Source organism: Bos indicus, chromosome 27, assembly GCF_029378745.1.
Source record: "Bos indicus isolate NIAB-ARS_2022 breed Sahiwal x Tharparkar chromosome 27, NIAB-ARS_B.indTharparkar_mat_pri_1.0, whole genome shotgun sequence".
Classification (NCBI taxonomy): Eukaryota; Metazoa; Chordata; class Mammalia; order Artiodactyla; family Bovidae; genus Bos; species Bos indicus.
Window position 1 is genome coordinate 26,956,729 of NC_091786.1, and position 27,192 is coordinate 26,983,920.

The 27,192-nt window shown below is 40.8% G+C and overlaps 1 protein-coding gene across 2 annotated transcripts; it reads right to left on the reverse strand.

The window, feature by feature from the left end:
- Positions 1-2,845: 2,845 nt before the first annotated feature.
- On the reverse strand, positions 2,846-25,963 carry PPP2CB (protein phosphatase 2 catalytic subunit beta). Of its 2 annotated transcripts, none has more exons than XM_019953557.2 (7): positions 25,808-25,963; positions 13,388-13,597; positions 11,637-11,810; positions 9,324-9,413; positions 9,045-9,206; positions 7,274-7,392; positions 2,846-2,987 (listed from the first exon to the last, which is right to left on the reverse strand). In XM_019953557.2, the coding sequence occupies exons 1-7, from the start codon at positions 25,907-25,909 to the stop codon at positions 2,915-2,917; spliced, it is 930 nt and encodes a 309-aa protein (XP_019809116.1). In that variant the 5' UTR covers positions 25,910-25,963; the 3' UTR covers positions 2,846-2,914. The 2 variants fall into 2 exon arrangements, with proteins under 2 accessions (XP_019809116.1, XP_070637440.1); XM_070781339.1 differs by lacking the exon at positions 2,846-2,987 and adding an exon at positions 3,025-4,313.
- Positions 25,964-27,192: the final 1,229 nt, after the last annotated feature.

Here is a 27,192-nt window from a genome sequence, read left to right on the forward strand (position 1 = left end):
ACTGTCTTAAAAACTGTATAGTTAAATTCTGACATAGGGAAGAAAATGTACTCTTTGTTCTTGTTTCTCATAATTGTTTTGGCTGTTCTAGATATTTCATCCAGACTTTCCTGGCAGTCCATGGTTAAGACTCCATGCTTCCAATGTAGCGGGCATGGCTTCAGTCCCTGGTTGGGGCACTGTCGACCCCATGTGCTGCAAGGTGAGTTCCAAAAAAAAATTAGGCATTTTATTTATATAATTTTGTATGTATTTTCATAACCAGTTTTTCTAAATTCTATCTTATGGCATTTTAAATTTCCTTTAATTCTTCTTTGACCCTTGGCTAGAGGCTAAGTCACTTCAGTCGTGTCTGACTCTGTGTGACCCCATAGACGGCAGCCCACCAGGCTCCCCCGTCCCTGGGATTCTCCAGGCAAGAACACTGGAGTGGGTTGCCATTTCCTTCTCCAATGCATGAAAGTGAAAAGTGAAAAGGAAGTTGCTGAGTCGTGTCCAACTCTTAGTGACCCCATGGACTGCAGCCTACCAGGCTCCTCCGTCCATGGGATTTGCCAGGCAAGAGTACTGGAGTGGGGTGCCATAGCCTTCTTTGACCCTTGAGTTATTTTTTAATTTCACTATTAACCTCTAAATTAACTGCACTACAGTCAGAATTTGGTGTCATGTATCAGTTCTTTGAAAGTTTCTGAGACCTGCCTTATGGCCTAATAATTGCCAATTTTTATAAATGTCCCATATAAATTTGACAAGACTGTATTCTCTATTGGAATACAGAGATGTATATATGTTTATTCTATCAATTTTATTCAAATATTTTCAAATCTTCCACAATTTGTGTTTTACTGTGTAACAGAGAAGTGAGTTGAACTCTGCCACTGTAATGCAAACTTGTCAATCTTTCTCTGCATTTTTAAGGCTTTTTAACATATTTGAGGCTATTTTGGTATGTGCATAAAAGTTTAAATTATGTGTTAACTCCATTTGTATTGATCTTACACTGTTAAAATTGTCTCCAACTCTGTTTTAATATTTATATAGCTACTCCAGATTTCCCTCATTTAACATCTTTTCTTGGTCTAATCTATTTTTAATTTCAACCTATCCAAATAATTTGCTATTGGTATGTGTCTTGTAATCAGCTATATAGCTGGATTTTCTTAAAAAATCAAACTTGACCCTTTATGTCTTTCAACTAGAAAATATAGTTCATTTACATTGATTGTAATTTTGAGATGTTTATACCTATTTTTACCATGTCATTTTCTTATATAAAGATGAAAAAATTCAAATTTTTTTTTTTTCCCCTTCTTCTTCACACCACATAAGGACTCTGTATTTTCCTTTCTACTACTTGGGATTTATACTACACACTTAACTAGTCCTACCAGTTGTACTAAAGTTTATCTGGAGATTATTCTCATTTCTAGATTAAAAGGTAAAGATAAAATAACATATTTTTGTTTTTAAAAGCGTTTACCCAGCCATATGCTATCCTACAGTTTTAGCATATAATCCACCGTTTAAAATGTGAATAACAGGGGGACTTCCCTGGTGGTCCAGTGGTTAAGACTTCACCTTCCAATGCAGGGGCTGCAGGTTCTCTTGGGAGCTAAAATCCTACATGGTTTACGGCCAAAAAACCAAAACATAAAACAGAAACAATATTGTAACAAATTCAATAAAGACTTAAAAAAATCTGCATAATACAAATTACCTAATGAGATGATGTTTACAAATAATAATCTATTATGGCCTAAAAGTTATTGGGTACTATCAAAATTTTTTTCTTCTGAAAATAAGTTCTATACAAAGAACACCACATTTAAAGTACCTCAAGTGAAGTGCAGTCGCTCAGTCGTGTCCGACTCTTTGCGACCCGTGGACTGTAGCCCCACCAAGCTCCTCCGTCCATGGGATTCTCCAGGCAAGAATACTGGAGTGGGTTGCCATTTCCTTCTCCAGGGGATCTTCCCGACCCAGGGATTGAACCCAGGTCTCCCACATTGCAGGCAGACGCTTTAACCTCTACGCCACCAGGGAAGCCCTTAAATACAAGAATACAGTCTCTCAGAAAACCTCCTAGAGACACAGAACTTCAGATCCAAGTACTAATATCAAAGATTTGAAAGGGAGGAAAGGAAGCCAGGTTGAAAGAAGAAGGGGGAGGAGGCAGGAGAGGGGGGCGAAAGTACCTCAACACAACTATTATTACAAGTCAGAGATCTATGAAATTTCAAGCAAGTAAAATGTTCATTTAAAGTGTACCACAGTAACTCAATACGTTTTTGTTTAAAACAGAAAGTTTATTTGCTCAGTACACCAAGTAGAATGCAAGCACTATCATGACAAATATACAGAAATATGCAGATCAACATAAAACAGTAATTTAGTTTTAAAGAAGGGAAATCTCTTTAAATGTTATGACAACGTACTCCCAAGAATCCTTTTTTCAGTTAATTATACATTTCAATAAAATAAATGGTAATGAATTAAGTGGAAGTTAGCTTGTGAATTTTTCTTAAAAATCCAACCCTATTAATCCATGCCAGTTAAACACTCTTAACTAAAATTTCCCAGTAAGTGCAAGAGATGGAGTTAGTTACCTTTTTTGCTTGAACAGTCCCAAGGAAAATGGTTACTACACATACAGCAGGCAAACTGTTAAGACCGACCGATCTAGAACTTAGTGTTGCACTAATTTCAGTCTCAAATTGTGCTGAACGCTCATCATTAGTATGGCACATTTTGGTCCATGATGTGGTTTAATGCCAAGACAGATCCCAATTTGTTACAGAAACACATAGATTACTGTTGCTTTTTTTGTTGTTTTTATATATATATATTTATATATATATATATATAAAAGCCAGATATACTTCCACATACAAAGGCAGGTTTTCCCAAGAGGGATTTACAGGAAGTAGTCTGGGGTGCGCCGGGTCACATGAGGCTCTCCACGACGAGGTGCTGGGTCAAACTGAAGGCTATAAATGGCAAAAAAAAAAAAAAAGAAAGAGAGAAAGCAATTGGTTACAGGTTTTGACTTTGCAGGCATACAAATCAATTAAGAACAAGACGTTGAGGCAGAAAGAGCAGTGCTCGTCTCCCACCTTTTCTGTGTTGTGACCCTGGGTAGTCACTGCAGGTGTTCTCTTCCACAAAACCAGCTCACTAAGCCACAGTGAAGATTTAAGCTAACAAGCTGTCTGGCTCACGTCTGACATAAGAGGTCTGTAATATTATCATCAGTTGAATGGAAGCAATGAGAGCAGACATGCTTGTTTTAGATTTTAAGGGAAAAGCATTCAGTCTTTCACTATTAAGAATGATGAAATTAGCTATGGGGGTTTTGTAGATGACCTTTATTCGGATGGGAAAGTTCCCTTCTTTGACTAGGTGGGTACAGCTGACCCTTGAAAGAGGGAGGGGTTGGGGTCCCGCCCCTCTGCAGTTGAAAATCCGAGTATAACTTACAGTCAAGCCCTCTGTATGTGTGGTTCCTGCCTGTGGTCCCAAGGATCCTGTAATACTAGTGTTAGAGAACTAAAACAGGAAACCACATGTAAGTGGACTCATGCAGTTCAAATCTGTGTCGTTCAGGGGTCAACTGTATTTTTATTGTGAATTTTGACAAATGGCTTTTTCTGGCCTTACTGAGACGATCATGTGGTTTCTGTCCTTTGTTAATATGGTTTATTATAAGGACTAATTTTCCTGTTTTGAACCAACTTTGCATTCCTAGGATAAACCCCACTTGGTCAGTGTATAATCCTTTTCATATACCGCTGGACTTGGTTACTATTTTGTTGCACATCATTGCATCTGTATATGCATAAAGACTAGTCTGTAGTTTTCTTAAAACGTCTTTGATTTCGGTATTAGGAAATATCTTTAAAGAATGGCTGGGGAAGTAATCCTTCCTCTTCTGTTTTTTTGGAGGTGTTTGTGCAGGCTTTTCCTTTTAAAAAAGGTGCTAACTCCTTTTTTTAATCATCTGGTCAATTCACAACTGAAGCCAACTGGGCTTGGGCTTTTCTTAGTAGGAAGTCCTAAAATTATTAATTCAATTTCTTCACTTGCTTCAGGTTTATTGAAGTTTTCTATTTCTACTGAGTCAGTCTTGGTAGTTTTTCTTTTTGTCTTTCTAGGAATTCATCCATTTTATCCTACTTACCTAATTTGCCCCCATACAGTTATTCCTTGTATTCCCTTGCAATTCTTTTTATTTCAGTAAGGCTTGTGTGGATTTTGCTCATGTTGGGTCTTCACTCTTTTTTTTTCTTGGCCAATCTACTTAAGGCTTTTCAATTCTATCAATAAGAAACGTTTGGTTTCACTGGTTTTCAGTATTTTTCTATTTGATTTTATTTCCACCACTAACTTTATTTCCTTCCATATGCTTGCACTAACTTTAACTTGCTCTTCTTTTTCTAGGTCCATAAGATGTAAAGATAGGTTATGGAGGCTGGATTTGGAGATGAGGGTACCAGCGTGAGTGAGTTCTGATGGGAGCCCTCTTCTGGGTTACAGACTGTCAACTTCTAATTCTACCTGATTTCTAATATAGGCATTTACAACCATAAATTTCTCTGAAAACACTGCTTTCCCTGGGATATCCAGTAAGTTTTGGTACACTGTGTTTTCATTTTCACTCATCTCATTTTCTTTTTGACTACCTGAAAGGTTATTTAGGAGTGACTTTATTTCTACCTATTTATACATTTTCCTAGTTTTTCTTTTGTTATTGATTTCTAATTCATCCAACCATGTTTGGAGAATATACTTTGTATGATCCCATTCTTCTTAAATTTACTGAGGCTTGGCTTGTAGCCATGCACATGGTCAGTACTGGACAATGTTCCAGGCGTGTTTGAGAAGACTGTTCTGCTGTTGCCGGGTGGAGAGTTCTGTAGATGTGAGAGAAAATGTTTCTCAAGCCCTCTATTTTCTTGCTGGTCTTCTGTGTACTCCTGTTACTGCCAAGTGGCATAATGAAGTCTCCAGCTATGGTTGAATTGTCTGACTCTCGGTTCTGTTCCTTTTGCTCCATGTATTTCAGGGCTCCACTATCAAGTGCCTATCTTTGTGACATATTTCCCTGACAGTCAGACTCTCGATCACTGTGAAATATACTTCTTCACGTCTAGTAACAATTTTTGTTTTGAAATCTGTTTGGCCTGACATTAGTATATCCAGTTCAGCACTTCTGTGGTTCTTAATTGCATAGCATATCTTTTCTCATCATGCGTCTTTTAACCTATTCATGTTTTTGAATATAAATTATATTTCCTATAGACATTATAAAGCTAGATATTTAAAAACAAAAACAGCAACTTGATAATTTCTGCCCTTTGGTAGCATTATGTTGATGACTCATTCAGTGCTACTGATACTGACTGGATTTATACCTGTCATTTTCTTTTTTAAAATTATGCCTTTTGTTTCTTGGTTCCTGCTCTCACTGCATTCTTTGTAGTAAAATATTACTTTCTAACATACTATTTAAATTCCTTAATAACTGTACACTTATTTTATTAGCAGTTGCTCTAGAACCTAGACTATACAACTTGCAAAATTCTACTTCAGATTTGTAAATTCTAGTGAATTAAGAGGTGTTCACTCCTAGATAGCATATAGCTCCTTTCCATCTGTACTTCCTTTTTTTTGCTACTGATGTTATACACACATATATATATTTTATAAACCCCTAAATTATATATAATACTATATAATTAGTATACTATGTAATTACTATTTTACACACTCTTACAACCTTAAGTTGAGACAGGAGAATGAGTATATATTTATAGATTTTGTTAAATATCTTCCTCATTTTTTCTTCATATACTTCCTTTAATTCAAATTTACCATCTGGTGGCCCTTACTTTAGTACAGCTTTGTTCCCCCCCACCTCTTCTGTGCTGTTACTGTCAAATCTACATTTCTGTATATTCCATTTCTTATAAGTTCAACTATACTATAAATATATCCATACTGTGCCATGCAACTGATTTTTAAATTCATTAAGAAGATGCAATCACTATTTTCTGTGTGTAGCAGACTTACTGTCTGGTGTCCCTTGCTTTCAGCCTGAAGTGTATCTTATATGGCAGGTCTGCTAGAACGGAATTCTCTCCGTTTCTGTTTATCTGAGTATGCCCTGTTTGCATTCATTTTGAAGTTGTGCGGGATATGACCCGGATTTTTTTTTATTTTTAGCACTTTAAGAATGTTTCATTGCCTTTCTGAGGCGATGTCAGCTGATTACTCCATTGAGGTACTCTTTTGTAAGTCATTTCTCTCTTACTGTTGCCAGGATTTCTTCTTTTAGACTCTCAGCATTTTGACCGTGATGTCTGACTACACCTGTGTCCATACAGCCTAGTAACTGAGTACGGCCTTCTTTTCTCCCAGTTGTGATGATCTCAGGAAAGCTCTTCTTCTCTTTTCCTGGTTTTATCTGTTAAAGTTCTCCTTGCTTTCCTCTTTTGCTTACTGCTACTAATATTGTGGGAGCTATGAGAGCCTTCTTCATTGGTCTCCACCATATTACCCATTGTCTTCAACACAATACTTAGGCTTGCAATTCTTGACCCTCTGTTCTAAGTAAGGTCAGTCCCCTCAGGCAAAGGTGAGGAACTTTTCCCTGCATCTCTCTGAACAGAACTTTCATTTCACTGCTAAGAGATGCAGGCGGGTATGAAGGCCCACTTCTTCGTGGCATCCCCTGTTCTAGAGCCGGTGCTGGCAAGAACCAGGGATGCAGCATTCTCTACTCCTAATGTGCCCAACTGGAATACAGCCTCCACCCTAGGACCAGGAAGGGGAAAGGAGTCTCAGCCTGACTGACTGTACAGAACTGGACTGGAGAGGCTGAGATATGCTGGCATCTGCCTGTGTCGGGGAAGAAGCCCCGTCTTCTTGGCCACACCTACAGAGTAGCTTCTGTACCAGGGATCTGGAAACAGGAGAGAACACACTGTGACTCAAATTCCACAGACTCAGGTGTTATGCTGAGAGTCAGCAGATCTTCTAGAATCAGTGTGTCTACATTTGCTGTATACATTTAGGACAAATCTCAAAAATGTGAAATAACAGTTTAATGTAACATTCTCCAGTCCAATGGTGGGTTCTGTTGGGGAGAGGATTTGCCATGTTTCTTGGCCCACTAATTCAAAATCAGAAATCTTCTACCTCTAATTTTCATAATCTACATTATAGTTCTCCTTTTAAAAGTGATTCCATACAATTAAAATTTAAAGGTACTTACAAGGAATATTTCAAAGTGTCATCTAATTCCATGATAGCAGCCTGGTTCCCACAACGATAACAGTAATTGGGTGCACTGAAAATGGTAACCACGTTCCGATCGTGACACCAATTGTATCCCTGCAACATTAAAAAATAATAAAAAAAACCAACCCATCAAAACCAGTATTTCACCGTAAAACTGTTATGCTGACAGATGCAACCTTTATTCTGTGCATCACCTGATGTGGTGCCCATCTTTTATACTAGACATCTGCACTGAGGCTCACCTGTGGACACTGTTCTGTTACTTAGGGCGCAATACCTTTTTCTGCTTGGTCTATGTTTGACATCAGGGCTAGGATGTGTATTCAATTTCTCCCACAGTGATGGAAGAGGTCTCAATTCCTCCTCCTAAATTATGTCAACTTTTGCTTTATGAATTTTGACTCTATTACTAGGTAAATTAAAATTTAGAATTATTCCCTCCCATAGAACCAGATCAGTTTTCATCAGTGAAGACTTCTTTTTATTTATAAGTATCTAAAGCCTTGCTCATATTATTAGCTATACTTTGGATAATTATCTAATTGATATACTGATACACCATTTCCCATCCCTGTACTTTTGGTCTATGGTATCAGTATGTTTTAGATAAATCCCAAATAACAGATGAATTTTGATTCTGTATCCAATCTGAAGGTCTCAGTATTTCAGGGAAGTGCACATTTCCATCCATTTGCATTCCTTACGATGACTGATGGAATTAGGTGTATCTTTACCACCCGCACTCATGTTCTTTATTTAACATGCTGTTCCCCTACCTGACTCTACTGGATTAGTGAAGTTTTCTCTAACATCCTGAAGCCACTCCCTAATGGTTTGGAAGGATTATATTCTATTTATATTCCTTTAGTGTTTAAAAAAAATAGTAACATCATGGTAGAGAAATCTGGCAGGCACCACCTTAACTAAGTGATCCAAGTGAATGCCACCAGTAGTGGGACAGATCTCATGACCTGCTATGATGTGCCGAGAAGGACACAAGCATCATGTCATACTCTGATATGCCCGCCAAAAATGCCTGTCCTGAATCATAAGGAAACATCAGCCAAACCACAAACAAAGGCGATTTCTACAAAACGCCTGTAGTCTTCAAAAATGTCAAGATTATCCAAAACAAAGAAAATCTGAGGAATTATGTCCACGTCAAAAAGGACTGAATACAGCATGAGCCTGGATTAGACTTAAACGCACAAATATAGTTAAATTTTGCTATAAAAAATTTAGCTATAAAAGGACATTGGTGAGATAATAAAAATTTGAATAAAGTATTTAGATAATAGTACTTTCTCAATGAAAATTTCCAGACTGTGATAACCATACCATGGTTATTTAGGAGAAAGTCCTTATTCTTACAAAATACACACGGAAATTTGGATGTAAAGGAGCATTTCACCTGCAACTGACATTCGAACAGTTCAAAAGTCAGGGGAAAGGGGAACAGGAAGAGAGAGAATGATGAAGCAAACATTAAAGTATACTCAAGGAATCTGAGTGTACGATACAAAGGAATTTTTTTGTTACTATTTTTGCAACTTTTCTCTAAGTCTTAAAGTGAGTTACAGTTTTGCTCTGGTCAACAATATTTTCCTTACTTGCTAAAACCAGCCAAGTTTTTTCTCCTTTCCTTTAGGTAATGGGGAGGGATGTTTCTGACACTCTAAGTCATGAAGCCTCATCGAAACACTTATTGGAAGCAGAGATCGTCATCCCACAGGAGAAGCACATACCTCCATTACAAGTTGGTGAGCACGAGAAACCAGTGTGAGACCATTAGCATGGTTAAACGTTTCAGAAATATCTTGTCCAAATGTGTAGCCAGCACCACGTGGTGAAATACCCCACCCACCACGATCATCTGGATCTGACCATAAGAGATCACACATCGGGCCCTGGCAAGGAAAATGGAGTACATAACACACATTATTAGCACTCACACGTGACTAATCTAGGGCTACCACATGTGGTTATATTTCTTTCTTTTTCATTAAAACTAAGTTTAAGTTTACCTCATGTGGAACTTCTTGTAAACGATCCAGGGCTCTTATATGATCCAGTGTATCTATGGATGGAGAGAGGCCACCATGGAGGCAGAATATCTGTTTAGGAATTTTAAAAAAATGAACTTGTTTTATTAAATGCTAAATGTCAACCTTAGTAGCTTTTCTTTTCAAAATAATCTTTCATAATGTTCATAGTGGAAAATTTTATAAAATACAATGAAAAAACCAGAAAACATTATCAGAGAAAGCAGTTAATATTCAAATATATTTCTTCTATCTTTTTTCTTTATAATCCTAGGTATTTTATGTAGTGTGTTTCTGCTTTCTCTAGAATGCAATTTCTGTGCTTGTGATCACCCACCATTACCTTTTCTGTGGGTTACTGCTGACAGATAAAAATTTAAAATTTCTCTTACAGCAAAGACCCTACTGATGCCTGTTAATGATTCTAATATAACAGCCTGTCAGTTTTCTAAGAGTTTTCTGAGTACATAATCATGTTATTTTCAAATAACAAAATCATAATTTTGTTATTTTCTTCTCAAATGTTTGGGCTTCCCTTGTGGCTCAGCTGGTAAAGAATCTGGCTGCAATGCGCGAGACCTGGGTTTGATCCCTGGGTTGGGAAGATCCCCTGGTGAAGGGAAAGGCTACCCACTCCAGTATTCTGGCCTGGAGAATTCCATGGACTGATGGGGTCACAAAGAGTTGGACATGACTGAGCGACTTTCACTTTCACTTCTCAGTGTTTATACAATTTTTTTTTTTTTTTTTTACAGCTCAGTGCATTAGCTAGGACTTCCAAAAACAAAATTGAAAAATAAAAGATTTGGTGGGAGGGAGGGGAGACAGTACTCCCAGGTCCAGCCTCCAGGGATTCTTAGTCAGAGATAGTAATAATAAAGTTTTAGAGGATACTTTCTTCCTGATTTTGAAGAGGTTTCTGATGTTTTGCTGATAAGTATAGTCAGTCGGAGAAGGCAAAGGCACCCCACTCCAGTACTTTTGCCTGGAAAATCCCATGGATGGAGGAGCCTGGTGGGCTGCAGTCCATGGGGTTGCTAGAGTCGGACACGACTGAGTGACTTCACTATCACTTTTCACTTTCATGCATTGGAGAAGGAAATGGCAACCCACTCCAGTGTTCTTGCCTGGAGAATCCCAAGGACGGGGGAGCCTGGTGGGCTGCCGTCTATGGGGTTGCATGGAGTTGGACACGACTGAAGCGACTTAGCAGCAGCAGCAGCATAGTCAGTGGGGTTTTTTTTTTTTTAATCCAGTTAAGCTATTTCACTCCTTAATGGAGCTTCAAAAATACAGCACGTCATTCAGATGGTTTTGGTCTGATTTTATCTTTCTGTGCTTGCCATGTCTGATGTTATATTGGGGCTATACTAGCTTTACAGAGTGAGCTTTAAGCTCTCCATCTTTTCCTAAGCTCTAAAACATGGAAATGTTGTATTTCTTAAAGGTTTGGTAGAATCTGCCTATAAAACTATCTAGATCTGGTAACTTCAGTTTTTTCTTAGCCTGGTAGTTATTTACACTGATCTAAATTCTTTGAAGCAGTTTAATAATATTCTGCTATAATAAATTTCACCTATCTTTTCAACTTTATTGAAGTAAAGCTGTACCTGTGATATGCAAGTACCTCCATACTTAACGGTAATGCTTTATTTTTCAATCCCAGTGTTTTATGCGACCTCCTCCTCTTTTTCTGGATCAGTTTTTACTATTATGTTTCCCAAATAGACTTTTCAAACCTTGCGTTTGGCTATATTCATCAACTCTGTATTTGTTGGTATCCATTTCTGCTTTTATTTTGAATTAATCCTTTAAATTATTTAGTGTTTCACTCTTTGAATTAAATGTTTATTTTACATTTCTTTTCTATTTTTCTACAGATAAAATGTGATTTATAAATAAATGCATTTCCCTGTATTGCATCCCTTACTACACCTAAAAGTTTCAGTCTGCACCATATTTCCACTTGGTCATCTGGAAATAATTTTTATCTTATGAGTGTTAGTAGAAGACTGAAAGTTTCCAAGGAGGGAGATTTGTCCGATTACTTAGAATCAGACTGTCACTTAACGCATGGTGTATAAATAGATGGATCAATAGATGGAAAGGGAAGCAGGAAGGTGAAGAAGGATGAAAGAAAGGATTTGCTGTCTCACATAAAACTCACCCAACGCCCTGTTCTGAAACTTTAAGGGAAAGACACAGACAAGGCCAGGGAGATGCAGAAAGAATGTCACAGAAACCTAGCCCCTAAATTACTAATAAGAAAGCTTTTATCCACCCCCGCATACATACCTGTCCATCTACTAAAGCTGTAAGTGGCAGATAATCAAAGAGATCTGTAAAATATTTCCAAACATTGGCATTTCCATACTTTCGCAGACATTCGTCATAAAAGCCATAAACTTGGGTAATTTGTCGGCTTTCGTGGTTTCCTCTCAGTATTGTAATGCGCTCTGGATAACGCACCTGGAGGGAAGGAAAAGGAACCCATGGTATACCTGGTAGCTACTAGCGTTAGTTAAGCACATTAACCTCTGACCCGCTTCATTTAATGGCCAATACATTAAATGTTAATTCTTTCTCAGAATAAAAAACTATCTTACTCATCACCAGGTCCCCTCTTGATTACTTTGAAATATTTTTTTATGGTCATCTTTCTTCATTACTATGTACTCATACTCCCCTCGCTGGAATTCCTTATTTAACCGATATTTGCACCTGATTCTTTGTCTCTAACACTTTCTCATACTCATATTATCATTAGTCTTCCCAGTGTTTCCAGAACCCTATGACTTTTTAATGCTCAGTGGACACAGACCAGAGATCTGGATTTGAGATAAACTCTACACTCTTCCTCCTTTTTCCCACAAGGAAGAATGTATTTGCTAACAAAACACAAAAACAGGCTCTGAAAAATCTGGGCAAAATTTCAAATTATTTATAGCTTCCTTTCCATGACAGAACATAGAGATGTACTTTATGGAATAATTTTTAGTTAGGAATGTGTCTGATAAGTATGAAAAAGCATCAGATTCTGTAAACCAAAAAGCTGCAAGTGCATACTTCATATATATTTACTAAGCAACCACTGTGTGTCCAACACTGAGCACAGAGTTCAAAGCTAGATGCCAGTTCCACAGAAATATAATACGTGAATTCTGCTGGATGGGGACTAATTTCATTTAAGGAAGAATGAGAAATAAATAAAACAAGGCAAGAAACCACTATGTGACATAAATAAGGGATATGAGCAAGTTTCATGATAATCTAGAGTAAAAAGAGGAAGGCTAACATGGAAGCAGTAGGACTTGAGCCGAGTTGTGGCAGAGGGGTAAGAAATAAGAGAGACTGATCTTCTGAAGAAATCAGATAAGGAAATATTTGGAGACAGACAGCACGTTTAAACTCTCTGATTTGAGGCAAAAAGTTTATGCTACCAACTCTAAGCAGCAAATTCAAGCTAGACAGTAGAGGATCAGTCAAGGAGGGTAAGCCTGATTCTAAAGGTAACACAAAATCATTGAAGAGCTGGGAACAGTGAAATAAGATGAAAGTTAAATGAGAGATTTAATCTGGCAGCATATGCAAGGTAGATTTGGAGGGGTCAGGTCTTGGAGACAGAAATGTAGGTTACCACATTACTGTACTAATTAAAATATTACTGTACTAATTAAAGTGACATGATGAAGATATGCGTTAAATGACAGTAAAAATAGAAAAGACACAGGAATAACAGATTTCTCAAGGCAAGAATTTTAAAAATACAGTATCAATTAACTATATATGCGGGATAAGTTGACTAAAAATGATTCCAAGACTTCAGCTATGGATTACAACCTATAGAAATAATTTGCCAGAAATAGGCAAGAGATGTTTAATGCATCATTTTCATATCTTTTTCCCCAAAGATGTAAAATCAACCATTATTTTAAGGGGCTATAAAATGAATGGATCATAAACTAGAACATTATGATATGCAATGCCCACTCTGTCTTTTGCTGATTTAAAGCTTGGGGGAAAAAAATGCATTTCTTTAGTCATACCTTTAATGCCACAAGAAGAGTTACCGTTTCCACAGAATAATAACCTCTGTCTACATAGTCGCCCATGAACAGATAGTTTGTGTCTGGTGACTTCCCACCGATCCTGAAGAGTTCCATAAGGTCGTGGAATTGGCCATGCACATCTCCACAGACGGTGACAGGACAACGGACCTCTTGTACATTTGATTCTTTTGTTAAAATTTCCTTAGCCTGTTAAAGAAATGAAATCAACAATTGAAAAAAAAGATTCTACCACAAATCTGAAGGCATCATTTCTTGTCTATTTAAGAAAATGTGGAGGAAAAAATCAACTGAAATGTGCATTATAAAATCGTAAACTAAAACCACAAGAAGATACCACTGTACACGTCGTAGAATTACAAGTGTTTCTGAGGATGTGGAGAAACTGGGACCGTTCACACAGTGTTGGTGGGAATCCAGAACGGTACACCTGCTGTGGAGAACAGTCCGGCAGTCCCTCCGAGTGTTACACACAGAACTACCGTGCGATCCAGCAATTCACCCCTAGACAGACACTCGAGAAGTGAAAACTGCAGCTGACACACGTTCACGGCAGCATTACTCACAATGGACAAAAAGCGGAAACTACCTCAACGTCCATTAACTAATGAATAAATAATGGTATTGTTTGTTCAGTGGAGTATTATTCAATAATAAAAGCAATGAAAGACTGATTACACGCTATTAACTTTGAAAACATACTAAGCGAAAGACAGTCACAAGTGGTCATATTGGATGACTCCATGGATGTGAAATGTTCAGAACAGACAAATCTACACAGAGAGAACATCAGGGCTGCCTAGGGCTGAGGGGTAATAACTAAGGGGTATGAGATTTCTTCTGGGGTAATGAAAATATTCTAATAGGGCGGTGATGGATGCACATATCTATGAATGTACTAAAAGCCAGTGAACTGAACACTCAAAATCAGTGACTTGTATGGTATAGAAATTTCATCTCAAAGCTGTTTTTTTTTAAATGAACAATATTATTTATAGATTACAAATATCAATATTAAAGAAAAAGTCACAATTATTCAAATTCTTTCACAAACACCTTACACCAACTCATAGGACAATTTTCAATTTATTTCAACTATTCCATATTTAATAACTCAAGTTACTGTTCAGAGGCCCTAAAGTACAGAATTTATACATAAACAGTGACAAATTAAATATATTGACTAAGTTCAAGTTCATGACACCTCACTTATCTAACAACTTTTCCTATAAGAGCCCAGAATCAGAAGTAAATGAAAAAATACTCTCAAGTAATGAGCAAATATGGTAAAAATATATGTACCAACTGAGACATGAGCTCCCTGCTGCCCAGTCAGTCACTGGGATGGGGCAAGGAGGAGGGCAGAGCTGCTACAAGGTGTAATTCCAATTAGCAGCAAAGAGATTATCAAGTATCTCCTATGAGGTTTGACAAATGGCTCAGAAATGTCCAAGTTCACAAATGAAACAGCATTTTTATCAAGTTTAGTCCATAAAAATAGCTTCCTAATTTTGTTCAGGAAAAAAAATCAAACTGAGGAACATAAATCAGAGTTCAGTTGGACCTGATGTCTATTTTTTTTTTTTTGGCTGTGCCGGCTCTCTGTGGTGCACAGGCTGAGTTACCCCAAGGCTTGCGGGATCTTACTTCCTCAACCAGGGATCAAACCCACGTCCCCTGCAATGGAAAGTGGTCAACCGCTGGACCACCAAGAAGTCCCTGGACCTGATGTCTTGTACTTATTATTACTGAGAAAACCCCTCAACATTCAGCTGATGGTTCCAAATCTAAACAGGAAATCTCCTTCATATACAAACACTATCTTCAGTACCTTATTTTAAACATGGAAATAAAAAGCACCAAAATGTAAATATTATCCAATTCAACTGTTCTTTTAAGGACATATGGTTATCTTAACCCAGCACAGGTTTTATAAAACTATGAAGATGAGTTAAGAGACATCATTCACAGTGTGTGTTTGCTTTACATTAATAGCTTCCTGAGGTTTTATCTTCATACAATGAAGTACTTCATCAGGCCAGACAAATTTTTATCTTTACAGTACAGATCCCTGATGTTTCTAAATGATTTATAACTCACACCCTTTATTGTAAAGTGCTCTTATTTTGCGATCACTCTGGGTCCCTTCAAGCAAAGGGTGGGCTGGCCTGGCAGAAGTTAAGTATACAGTTCACCTGACAGCTAGAATTCTCAATGTACAAACCTCTGTGTGTCAGGGGTCCCCAAAAGCGCCCCAGGTTTGCTGGTGATTCACAAAAGACGATCCACAGATCTCAGCACACAAGTGTACTCACAGCTATGACTTACGACAGTAAAAACAGACACAGCACAATCACCAGACGGAAAAGGCCAGACGCACGGCCCTGAGCAAACCAAGGGCAGGCTTCAGAGTCCTCTCCAGGCGGAGCTGCACAGAACGCACCTGACGCCCATGCGCAACCTGCCCGTCACCCGGAAGCTCTTCAGCCTCGGCGCCCAGATGGGGAGCTGGGCTCTCTGCTGCTGCTGCTAAGGCGCTTCAGTCATGTCCGACTCTGTGCGACCCCATAGACAGACGCCCACTGGATTCCCCCATCCCTGGGATTCTCCAGGCAAGAACACTGGAGTGGGTTGCCATTTCCTTCTCCAATGCATGAAAGTGAAAAGTGAAAGGGAAGTTGCTCAGTCGTGTCCGACTCTTTGCGACCCCATGGACTGCAGCCTACCAGGCTCCTCCTTCCGTGGGATTTTCCAGGCAAGAGTACTGGAATGGGGTGCCATTGCCTTCTCCACTAGACATTCAAAGAAAACCACGTGTCCAGCATAAATCACACTGTTTGCATGAATGGTTTAGGCACAGTGAGCCATTCTCAACAGGGAATGGTGTGAAGCCTCCCCAAATCCAAGCTTCCAGACACCAACGGCAACCCTGACACCCAGCCTTTAATCAGACAGTGGTCTTGGGGCTGCTATGCCAACTCTTTTCTGGACACTGTGTAACTCTGCATGTAATTCTCATGACTGTTTCTTTAATGTGACTTAGTACTCAAAGCTTAATTATCTCTACGACTCTGACAGGGGCTTCCCTGGTGAATCAGTGGTAAAGAATCCTCCTGCCAATGCAGGAGACACAGGAGACTCAGCTTCTATCCCTGCATGGGGAAGATCCGCTGGAGGAGGAAATGACAACCTGCTTCAGTATCCTTGCCTGGGAAATCCCATGGACAGAGGAGCCTAGCAAGCTACAGTCCATGAGGGCGCAAAGAGTTGGACATGACTGAACACGCGTGAAGACTGACGATAGTTCGGTTCAGTTCAGTCGTTCCCTCGTGTCTGACTCTTTGAGACCCCATGGCCTGCAGCACGCCAGGCTTCCCTGTCCATCACCAACTCCCAGAGCTTACTCAAACTCATATTCATTGAGTCGGTGATGCCATCCAACCATTTCATCCTCTGTCGTCCCCTTCTCCTCCTGCCCCCAATCCCTCCCAGCATCAGAGTCTTTCCAAATGAGTCAGCTCTTCGCATCAGCTGGCCAAAGTATTGGAGTTTCAGCTTCAACATCAGTCCTTCCAAGGAACACCCAGGACTGATCTCCTTTAGGATGGACTGGTTGGATCTCCTTGCAGTCCAAGGGACTCTCAAGAGTCTTCTCCAAAACCACAGTTCAAAAGCATCAATTCTTCAGAACTCTACTTTCTTTATAGTCCAACTCTCACATCCATACATGACCACTGGAAAAACCACAGCTTTGACTAGCTGGACCTTTGTTGGCAAAGTAATGTCTCTGCTTTTTAACAGGCTATCTAGGTTGGTCGTAACTTTTCTTCCAAGGAGCAAGCGTCTTTTAATTTCATGGCTGCAGTCACCATCTGCAGTGACTTTGGAGCCCCCCAAAATAAAGTCTGATACTGTTTCCACTGTTTCCCCATCTATTTGCCATGAAGCGATGGGACCAGATGCCATGATCTTCGTTTTCTCAATGTTGAGCTTTAAGCCAACTTTTTCACTCTCCTCTTTCACTTTCATCAAGAGGCTCTTTAGGTCTTCTTCACTTTCTGCCATAAGGGTGGTGTCATCTGCCTATCTGAGGTTATTGATATTTCTCCCGGCAATCTTGATTCCAGCTTGTGCTTCTTCCAGCCCAACGTTTCTCATGATGTACCCTGCATATTAGTTAAATAAGCAGGTGGACAATATACAGCCTTGACGTACTCCTTTCCTGATTTGGAACCAGTCTGTTGTTCCATGTTGTTCCCTGTTGCTTCTTGACTTGCATACAGATTTCTCAGGAGGCAGGTAAGGTGGTCTGGTATTCCCATCTCTTGAAGAAGTTTCCATAGTTTGTTGTGAGCAACATAGTCAAAGGCTTCAGCACAGTCAATAAAGCAGAAATAGATGTTTTTCTGGAACTCTCTTGCTTTTTTGATGATCCAACAGATGTTGGCCATTTGATCTCTGGATCCTCTGCCTTTTCTAAAACCAGCTTGACCATCTGGAAGTTCACAGTTCATGTACTGTTGAAGCCTGGCTTGGAGAATTTTGAGCATTACTTTGCTAGCGTGTGAGATGACTGCAATTGTGTGGTAATTTGAACATTCTTTGGCATTGCTTTCTTTGGGATTGGAATGAATACTGACCTTTTCCAGTCCTGTGGCCACTGCTGAGTTTTACAAATTTGCTGGCATATTGAGTGCAGCACTTTCACAACATCATCTTTTAGGATTTGAAATAGCTCAACTGGAATTCCATCACCTCCACTAGCTTTGTTCATAGTGATGCTTTCTAAGGCCCACTTGACTTCACATTCCAGGATGTCTGGCTCTAGGGGAGTGATCACACCATTGTGGTTATCTGGGTTGTGAAGATCTTTTTTGTACAGTTCTTCTGTGTTTTCTTGCCACCTGTTCTTAATATCTTCTGCTTCTGTTATGTCCATACCATTTCTGTCCTTTATCGAGCCCATCTTTGCATGAAATATTCCCTTGGTATCTCTAATTTTCTTGAAGAGATCTCTAGTCTTTCCCATTCTATTGTTTTCTCTATTTCTTTGCATTGATAGCTGAGGAAGGCTTTCTTATCTCTCCTTGCTATTCCTTGGAACTCTGAATTCAAATGGGTATATCTTTCCTTTTCTCCTTTGCCTTTTGCTTCTCTTCTTTTCATAGCTATTTGTAAGGCCTCCTCAAACAACCATTTTGCCTTTTTGCTTTTCTTTTTCTTGGGGATGGTGTTGATCACTTCATCAGGTATGACCTAAATCAAATCCCTTACGATTATACAGTGGAAGTGACAAATAGAGTCAAGGGATTAGATATGATAGAGTGCCTGAAGAACTACGGATGAAGTTTGTGACACCGTACAGGTGACAGTGACCAAGACCATCCCCAAGACTCTGATAAGACCTAGTTAAAACTGTGAAGTGAAGGACTGTGGTGATGCAAGATGCCACTTGGTCCAGATGCATGCAGGCAGACCGCTGTTACTACTGATGCACTGCTGTGTTCCTATCCCTTCAAACTTGTTTCGTTTCTCACCCACTTAAAACATTCTTCCTTGTTGCCGTCAAGTCAAATCTATGAACAGAACTGAAAAAATAAGTTTGGAAATGACATTCACATATAATTATTTTCACTCTACCTATGTTTAAGAATACAGAAAATGGAAACGTCAAGTCTTCCCAGCCCCTCAACAGGTGACATGCTATTGACATCTCTATTTCTGTGCTGGTGCCCATCACTGGAACCAAAATACCACAAAGCTACTGAATTTGGTTTTGGGATAGCCAGCATACAAATTCCTTTCCCCTCTATTTATACATAAATCATCTGCTATTAAAAAGTGATTACCTCTTACTCCTAGGCAAATTCATCTAAAGAAAGCCACAGAAAAGAGTGATCTCTGAAAAAGATGAGATCAAATAAACCTCTAAATCTCATGAAAGTCACTCAGTCATGCCCAACTCTTTGCGACCCCAGGAACTATACAGTCCATGGACTTCTCCAGGCCAAAATACTGGAGTGGGTAGCCTTTCCCTTCTCCCGGGGACTTGCCAACTCAGGGATTGAACCCAGGTTTCCTGCATTGCAGGTGGATTCTTTACCAGCTGAGCCACAAGGGAAGCCCTCTAGATCCTACAGGGCAAGGTTAATGTAAGTATGGTGGCCTGTCCTCCTGCAGTTATGAGGTTTCTTCCAAAAATGAGAATTGACTTTTTTTTTTAAGGGAACAAACTTTTTCTTTCAGTTCAATGACACTCAAGTGTCTATATGCCAAGTAATATCAAGCTTGGAAACACAAGTAAGAAAAAAATCATATACTCTGTTAAAATTAAGAAAGAATGAGGCATGCATATGTACACAGAACAAGACACTGTGTGGTTAAAAAGGTTTTAGGATAACTGTGATCCCATCTTAATAAAAACCGTACATCACAAACATCCTCACTAGCCCACAAAACACATGCTTTTTGCACAGAGAGAACAAAAGGCTGGAAAATCACCTCAGGTTTGTCTCTGAGGTAGGGTGGTAATGGGAGGGGAAGGTGGGTTTAACAGTGGAGCCTGCTGGTTTCCTTCCCTACATTTTTGAGATGCTTAAATTAAAAAAAAAAAAAAAAAAAGTATTACTTTTTCAATGGGCTTCCCTGATGGCTCAGCTGTTAAAGAATCCGCCTGCAATGTAGGAGACCTGGGTCTGATGCCTGGGTTGGGAAGATCCCCTGGAGGACAGCATGCAGCCCACCTCAGTATTCTTGCTTGGAGAACCCCCATGGACAGAAGAGCCTAGCGGGCTACAGTCCATGGGGTCGCAAAGAGTTGGACACGACTGGGCGATTAAGCACTTTTTCAATCTTAAAAAATAACTTTTTGAACTTTGAAACAAATTCTAGATGGCAACAACCTAATTATTATTGTTGTTTTTAGGCAATAACCTAAAAACAACCGCAGTGCTATATTCATATAAGGGAATTTTATTCAGCCACAAAAGAGAATGAAATACTGACACAGGCTACAACGTGGAATCTTTAGCCAGACACAAAACAGGATGTATCACATGATGACGCTGATATAAAGTGTCTAGAACAGGCAAATTCAGAGAGACAGAAGTCCATCAGTGGCCGCCAGGGGATGGAGAAGGAAGAGTGAGGACTGACTGCCAGCGGGCACAGGGTTTATTTTCCGGAGTGATGAAAATGTTCTGGAATTATATGGTAGAGATGACCGCAAAACGATGAATATACTAAAACCACTGAGTTGTACACTTTATAGGGCAAACGTTTATACTATACGAATTGTACCTCAATTTAAACATACAAGGAAAGCCCAAACCTCAATGTGAAACACTGCTGTGGCTCTGAACTAGCCTTCTTGGAAAGATGACAGGGATCTTTTTTTTTTTTTTAATTTTATTTTTTGGCAGCAGCACACAGCACGCGGGATCCTGGCTCCCTGAGCAGGGACTCAGCTGGTATCCCCTGTGGTGAAAGCGTGGCATCCTAACCACTGGACTGCCAGGAAAGGACGACAGTGATTTTAATGCCATTTTTTCTTAGAAAAACTGAGTTCAGGAAATACACATAGTTTATGTAGTAAAATGCAGTGACTGTTTTGGTATTAATTTTAACTTCAATTTATGGCATTTTGATTTCCTTTAATCAAAGAAGACTTCATCCACCAAGCCCTTCATAGCACCTAAAAGAAAAAGTGAAGGAAAAATCTCTGCAAGATCTTCAAAGTAGAGTAAGACATATGTTGCAAATAAAACTACTCCATGTGAAAGTAGTTTATATAATTATCTTCATTTTATCTGTGAACATGATTTTACACATCCTATGGACAGCTGAGAAATGATGAACTGATTTTAAAAAAGGCTGCTTTTTAGTCGGAGCAGTAGTTCATGCTAGTCCAGTCTGGTTTAGTTTCTTTACCTGTCTGACATGAAGGATGGCTTAGATAAGCACGGAAAATGATTTGTTCAGTTGGTAATACTGGGTTTTAACCTCAGATTTCACCGCAGTCATGCTATTTTTTGTTATAGTAAGACAGAAACACGCTACTCTCTCTCTCGATCACTGAATTAAAAGAATGACTTATTTGTATCTGGCCGTGTCAGGTCCTGGGTGTGGCTCGGGAGCTCAGCAGCTGCAGCTCGTGGGCTGTTTCGCTGCGGCACGTGCGATCTCAGTCCCTGACCAGGGACCGAAACGGTGCCGCTGAACTGGAAGGCAGGTGCTTCCTTAGCGGACCACCAGGGACGTCCTCTCCATCACTGCATTTTCAACTCTATGGGCCACCAGAGCTGGCTCAAGGGAAGTTAAAATGAAAGTAACAGGCTTTTTGGCTGTTAACACCAATTTTAAGTACAAACTATTAAAGAAAACCATTCGAGAGCTTTTCTCAACTCAGAAAAATCATTTTTACCAGGACCTAATTTTCATTAAGATGGTTTTAGGCATTCATGAATTTATGCATGCTATTTCACATCAGTGAAGTAATACCCTACAGAGAATTCTGCTTCTTTCAAGGCTGAGGCCAGGACCCAGGAACATATCCATTAGACCAATACAGAATTTACATATTTATCTATACAAACCTCAAATTGTTTCTAAGTAGCCACTGTATAACCATCAGCATAAAGCTCTGCTCGCACACACATGGGCTAAAATTTCCCTCCCTGCTTAGAATATCATCACCAAGGTTCTACAGAATAAAATAAAGTTTATCAGGTCGAAGAGCCTAAAAATGTCTCCTCCTGAGACTCTACCAAACGTTAAATATAGTTCTAGTCAGAATGTGCTCAGCTGTGCCAGGCTGGCTCTCCAGGCCCCTATCCTTATAAATCACGGTGCACACCGTGCGCAGACGGAGAAGCAACCGCTCTGCCCACCAAGAGGGCAAAACGTGCAACTGGCCCCTAAGTTCGACTGCTCGTTTTTTTTTTCTTAATTAAAACTTTATTTAATTTTTGGCTGTGCAGGGTCTTCGCTGCTTCACATGGGCTTCCCCTTGTTGTGGAGCAGGGGCCCTAGGAGCACGCAGGCTTCAGTGGCTGCGGCACGTGGGTTCGGAAGTTGTGGCGAACGGGCTTAGTCACTCCGTGGCGTGTGGGACCCAGATCAGGCACTGACGCTGTGTCCCCTGCACTGCAAGGTGGATTCTTAACCACTGGACCACCAGGGAGCCCCTGGACTGCTAATTTAAGTTCATGTTAAGAGTTGGTCATCTTCTTGGAAGACATGCCTTAACTATTTTATGCAAACAGTTTTTCTCTAGACAGAAACTAACCTTGAAGGCCAGACATACCATATCATGCATACCCATATATATTTTTTAATCAATAGTTATTCTCCAATTGGCATTTGGATGGATTTTATTTTGCCACTACCTCAAAACAGGGCTATTTCCCAGTACCACTCTGGTCTTTAATTTCAGCTGATTAAGATTCAGGCAATCTGAGTTAGAACAGAAATTTAATTTTGAGGAAGAAATCACCATCCTATGATGTAACTTTCTATAAAATAATATTTCTAATAGACTCTCAAAAAATGTTTTTAAAAAAACTAAAATCTAGTCACAAAGAATTAAACAAAAAGATGATTTTTACAGTTTTAAAACATTAGGCTTAACTTTTTATTTTCTCTTATATTCTTTATGCCTGCCATTCTTGACCTGGAAGGGGAGAACACATATTAAGTAGACCAAGTGAGGAACTACTACCAATCCCAGCAGTTTGTGCTTCAGGTAACAGGGATCACAAGAAATAACGAAACTTTTTCAGAGTTCTAGAGCCACTAAATGGAAAACCTCTCTTGAAGTACATTTTCCACAGAGAAGTCATATCGACAAATCTGTTTATTTTGCAGCTTCTTCCAAAAGAAAATAGGATGACACTTAAAAGAAGATAGAACAGCTGGTTTTTTTTTTTTTTTAGCTTTCCTTCATTTAGTTTCTACTGCAAATTTCTTGTTAGGACTTCACTCCAGTGGAGTCTTAATACAACTGCCCCAGGAGGTCAGCAAACCAGGAGGTCAGTGATCACCCCGGCCTTAGCGATAAGGAACAGGAGGGGCAGGGCTGGGCAGCCATCAAGCTGTGGAGCCAGGGTCTGAATGCAGGCTGGCCATTACAAACAAATGCTGCACTCAGCAGGAAAAAGGAGGGCAGAGGTAGGGAAGTAAAATGGAACTGTAAGGTTAGGTGACAGAAAACCAACACCACAAAGGTTTGCCACAGCTGCTGGAAAGGGGCTCCACACCAAGCACGGCTGAGAGGGGCGGGGGCGGGGGGCGGCGGAGCACTCCACGTCCCTGGCAAAAGTGGAGGGTAAAGATAAATGACAGAGCTGCCACTTAAAAATTCATGCTTGGTGGAAAAGTACAAATATTCAGAGAAAAAAGTGGGTAAGATATAAGCTTAAATATACCTCAAAGATTCTAGGGACTGGCAGTCCAATTTATTTAGGAGCTGAAGTCAAAATAATCTCTCTGGACAAATTCAGAAAGCTTGCTCAGGTGATTAAAGGATCGTGTGATCGAGGAGGGGTGCAACATTCTTCTCCGGAAAGACATCTTTAAATTATCAGACAGTCAGAGAGAAGAGCCGATTCAACTACCACCGCTGCCCACCGCTTACAGTCCACGTCTACTAGTCACAGTGAGGCTAACGGACTCAGCTAACTGCACAACTGGGTTATTCACCTGACAGGAGAGCCTGAGAGACAGCGATTTAACGCAAATTTTAAAACGTGAAATTACAGGTTATCACACAAGAAAACTGAATGCAGCCAGAACTTGAAGCGGTCCATACGCAATTTGTCTCAGAAACACAAATATACCACTTTTTGCCAGTTCTATTTACAGAAATACATCCTCCTGTATCAATAGTTATTTAGTAGACTCATAGACATAGAAAACAAACTAAGGGTTACCAAAAGGGGATGGGGAGGGGATAAATTAGCAGTTTGGGATTAACATATACACACTACTTTACTATGTAAAAGAAACAAGAACCTTCTGTATAGCACAGGAAACTATACCCAGTGTCACGTAATAACCTATAATGAAAAAGAACCTGAAAAAGAATATTGTATGTTTATAGCTGAATGAGTTGTTGAACACTTAAATGCAACATTATACTTCAAAAAAAAAAATGTTAATAAAGACCCAAAACAGCGTTACACTTAATTTAAAAAACAAAACACTATTTTCAACTTAATACTAACTCTTCCATTTCTCAGACATTTAATTTTAAGGGTCCTCTATAAATAATATTAATAAAATCTTTCCTTCAATGCCTTTCTGAGGCATCCTGCTTTCCAAACAAAATCAAGAAAGTCTTAGGGATTATGGCTTAAAAATACGTAACAATTCAAAAGCATTAAAGGATAAATAATTTTGTTACTCCTTCACGAGACCTTTTTACATAAAAATAGTCTAGGCTATAAAAGATGAATGAGAAAAAAAAGTAAAGTCCAAAATAATTCCAATGGTTAAGAAAAAAATGGATACAGAATTCAGAAGATTGTCTACGATCACACAATCAAGAGCGACTGAAAACAGTAAACCATCTGCATATTTTATTACTTTTTGGCAATGAAAAAAAACCTTACAAGTAACAGAAACAGAAATAACCTTCTGAAAAGTGCTACCCTGCAGGAGAAACACAGACCCCACTTATCATTTCAGGTAGGCACTGTTGCCAAACTGAAGACTTGCCGTCTTGTTTCTGAAAAATCAAACATTTTTGCTTCCAAAGAGCCTCTCAACGTGAAGACCAGCCACCATCTGTCTCAACTAGAGTCAACTTCTATTTTAAAAAATCACAGTCTGCCATCACACCCACCTCTCTACAAACAAATGCCTGACGCATTACCAAGTATTAGCGATGTTTGAAGGGCCAAGTCACCTGAGAAAAAGCCTCTGTTTCTTACCACGCGCGTTGATAATTCACAACACCCAGGCTCATTTCGGTGCACTTTCCATTACGAGGCTGCAGGAGATTAATCTGCCTGGCGGTTGAAGCTTCGGGATTGCCAGTCCGCCGGGGTTAATAATGGGGTTGTCAGCAATCCTCACTAGAGCGCCGGTCACCCCACAATCACACTCGGGTGATGAATTCCAGGTGCCACGGAGCCCCCGCCCACCCATCCCGGACGCCTTAGGTCTGGATCCGGGGCGGAGCGGGGGTCTGGGCCTAACCAAGGGCTGTGTCCCGAGAGGGGTCCTGGAAAGGCCCGGCCCCGCCCAGGGTCTGATGCCGAAGCGGGAGACGCAGCTCCGCAGGTGCCTGGACCGGGTGCCGGGATGAAGGCGGGCGGGCGGCCCGAGAGGGGGAGGAGGAGGGGGTTCCCCCACCCAGCCGAGGCTCCCCGGCCGCACCTCGCCCCTCTTCTCGCTCACCTTTTCACACAGCGTCCGGACTTGGTTCTCGTTGAGCTGTTTACACTCATTCAGCTGTTCGACCCACTGGTCCAGGTCCTTAGTGAACGCCTTGTCGTCCATGGCGGCCCCCGCCCCTCCGCCGCCGCCTCCTCCCGCCCCCCGCGCGCCCCCGCCCCGGGCGCCGCTCCCCTAGCCCCCCGCCGCCGCCGCCGCCAGCTCCCGGCGGGGGAGGGAGGAGCCGGGCACTGCGGACCCCGCGCCCCGCCCAAGCCCCTCGGGCGGCTCCGAGCGCGCGGCCTCCGGGAGACCCCCGCCCGCCCCGGCCCGCCGGCCCGCGCGCCCGGAGAGTCGGTGAAGGACGCGGGGACGTGCGGGGCTTCCGCGCAGCTGCCGCCGGAGGATGGGCACCCGCCGCCTGCCGGCCGCCGGCCGCTCTCGCCTCCCAGGCTCCTTCTCTCTCGCTCTTTCTCTCCCCTCCCTCCGGCTTTCCGTCATCGCCTGGGCATTTCCGCCGGGAAAAAAGGCGAGCGGGTGGCGCCGCCGGGCCCGGGACGCGAGCAGGCTTGCAGCGCCCCCGTGTGGCGCGGCGGAGAAACAGGCCGACGGGCGCGCTGCTGTCTCGCTTTTCCCTTTTGTATCGTACTTCTCCACTCGGGTCCACACCAGTCTCTCCTCGCTCTTCTTTTACGTCCTTTTCTCTGAGAATTTTCTTTCTTCTTCTTCTTTTTTAGTGCTCTGGAGAGGGAATTGGGAAGCTTGTGCTTCTCCTTGACCACATAGTCTCCCCAGAGTCTAGCACTCTCCCATAGCAGGCGTTCATTATCTATTAAACAGATACATACGTAAATTCTTCCATATCTTAGCTCTGCCATTAACCTGCTGTAGGGCACCGACATCTCGAATCCTCCCTTTAGGTATCAGAAAAACGAGTCGATTACTCTGATTATCAATCAGTTGTCCCTTCCAGCTCCAGCATTCTTCACCACATTTATGCAGTGTTTACTGAGTTCTAATGATTTGTTCACTCAGCAAATGTTCATCGAGCAACTACTAACTGCCAGATACCCTGGAGAGCAGGTGGTCACCAAGCATACTTCCTCTATTAGACAAGTGGCGGCAGGCAGCATCCTTTACCAGGGGGCAAGGGCCCCTTGTTGGCATCGCCAACCTCCTCGCTGTGTCCTTGGACAATGACCAGATTGCCCCCAGCCTCTGAGTCCTCATTTGTTACAAGGGTGCGGTAAGGCCTGCCTTTTCAAGTTGTGAAGATTAAATTCTACAAGAGCTTATCCAACAGTACAGAATGGAACTCATGTTCCTTGCCTTACTATCCCTACTAGGCAACAGCTACCGAAAGCTTCTCTCCCCGGGGCAAAACCTTGAAGTTGCCTGGAGAAGAGGAA

Excerpts from the sequence above, each read along its gene's own strand:
- PPP2CB (XM_019953557.2), bottom strand. The coding sequence starts at position 25,909 with ATGGACGACAAGGCGTTCACTAAGGACCTGGACCAGTGGGTCGAACAG. Across the intron at positions 9,414-11,636 it reads CAGCTTTAGTAGATGGACAG|ATATTCTGCCTCCATGGTGG; the intron begins GTATGTATGCGG and ends ATTCCTAAACAG. Across the intron at positions 2,988-7,273 it reads GACACTTTGAAATATTCCTT|CCTTCAGTTTGACCCAGCAC; the intron begins GTAAGTACCTTT and ends TGCCATTTATAG.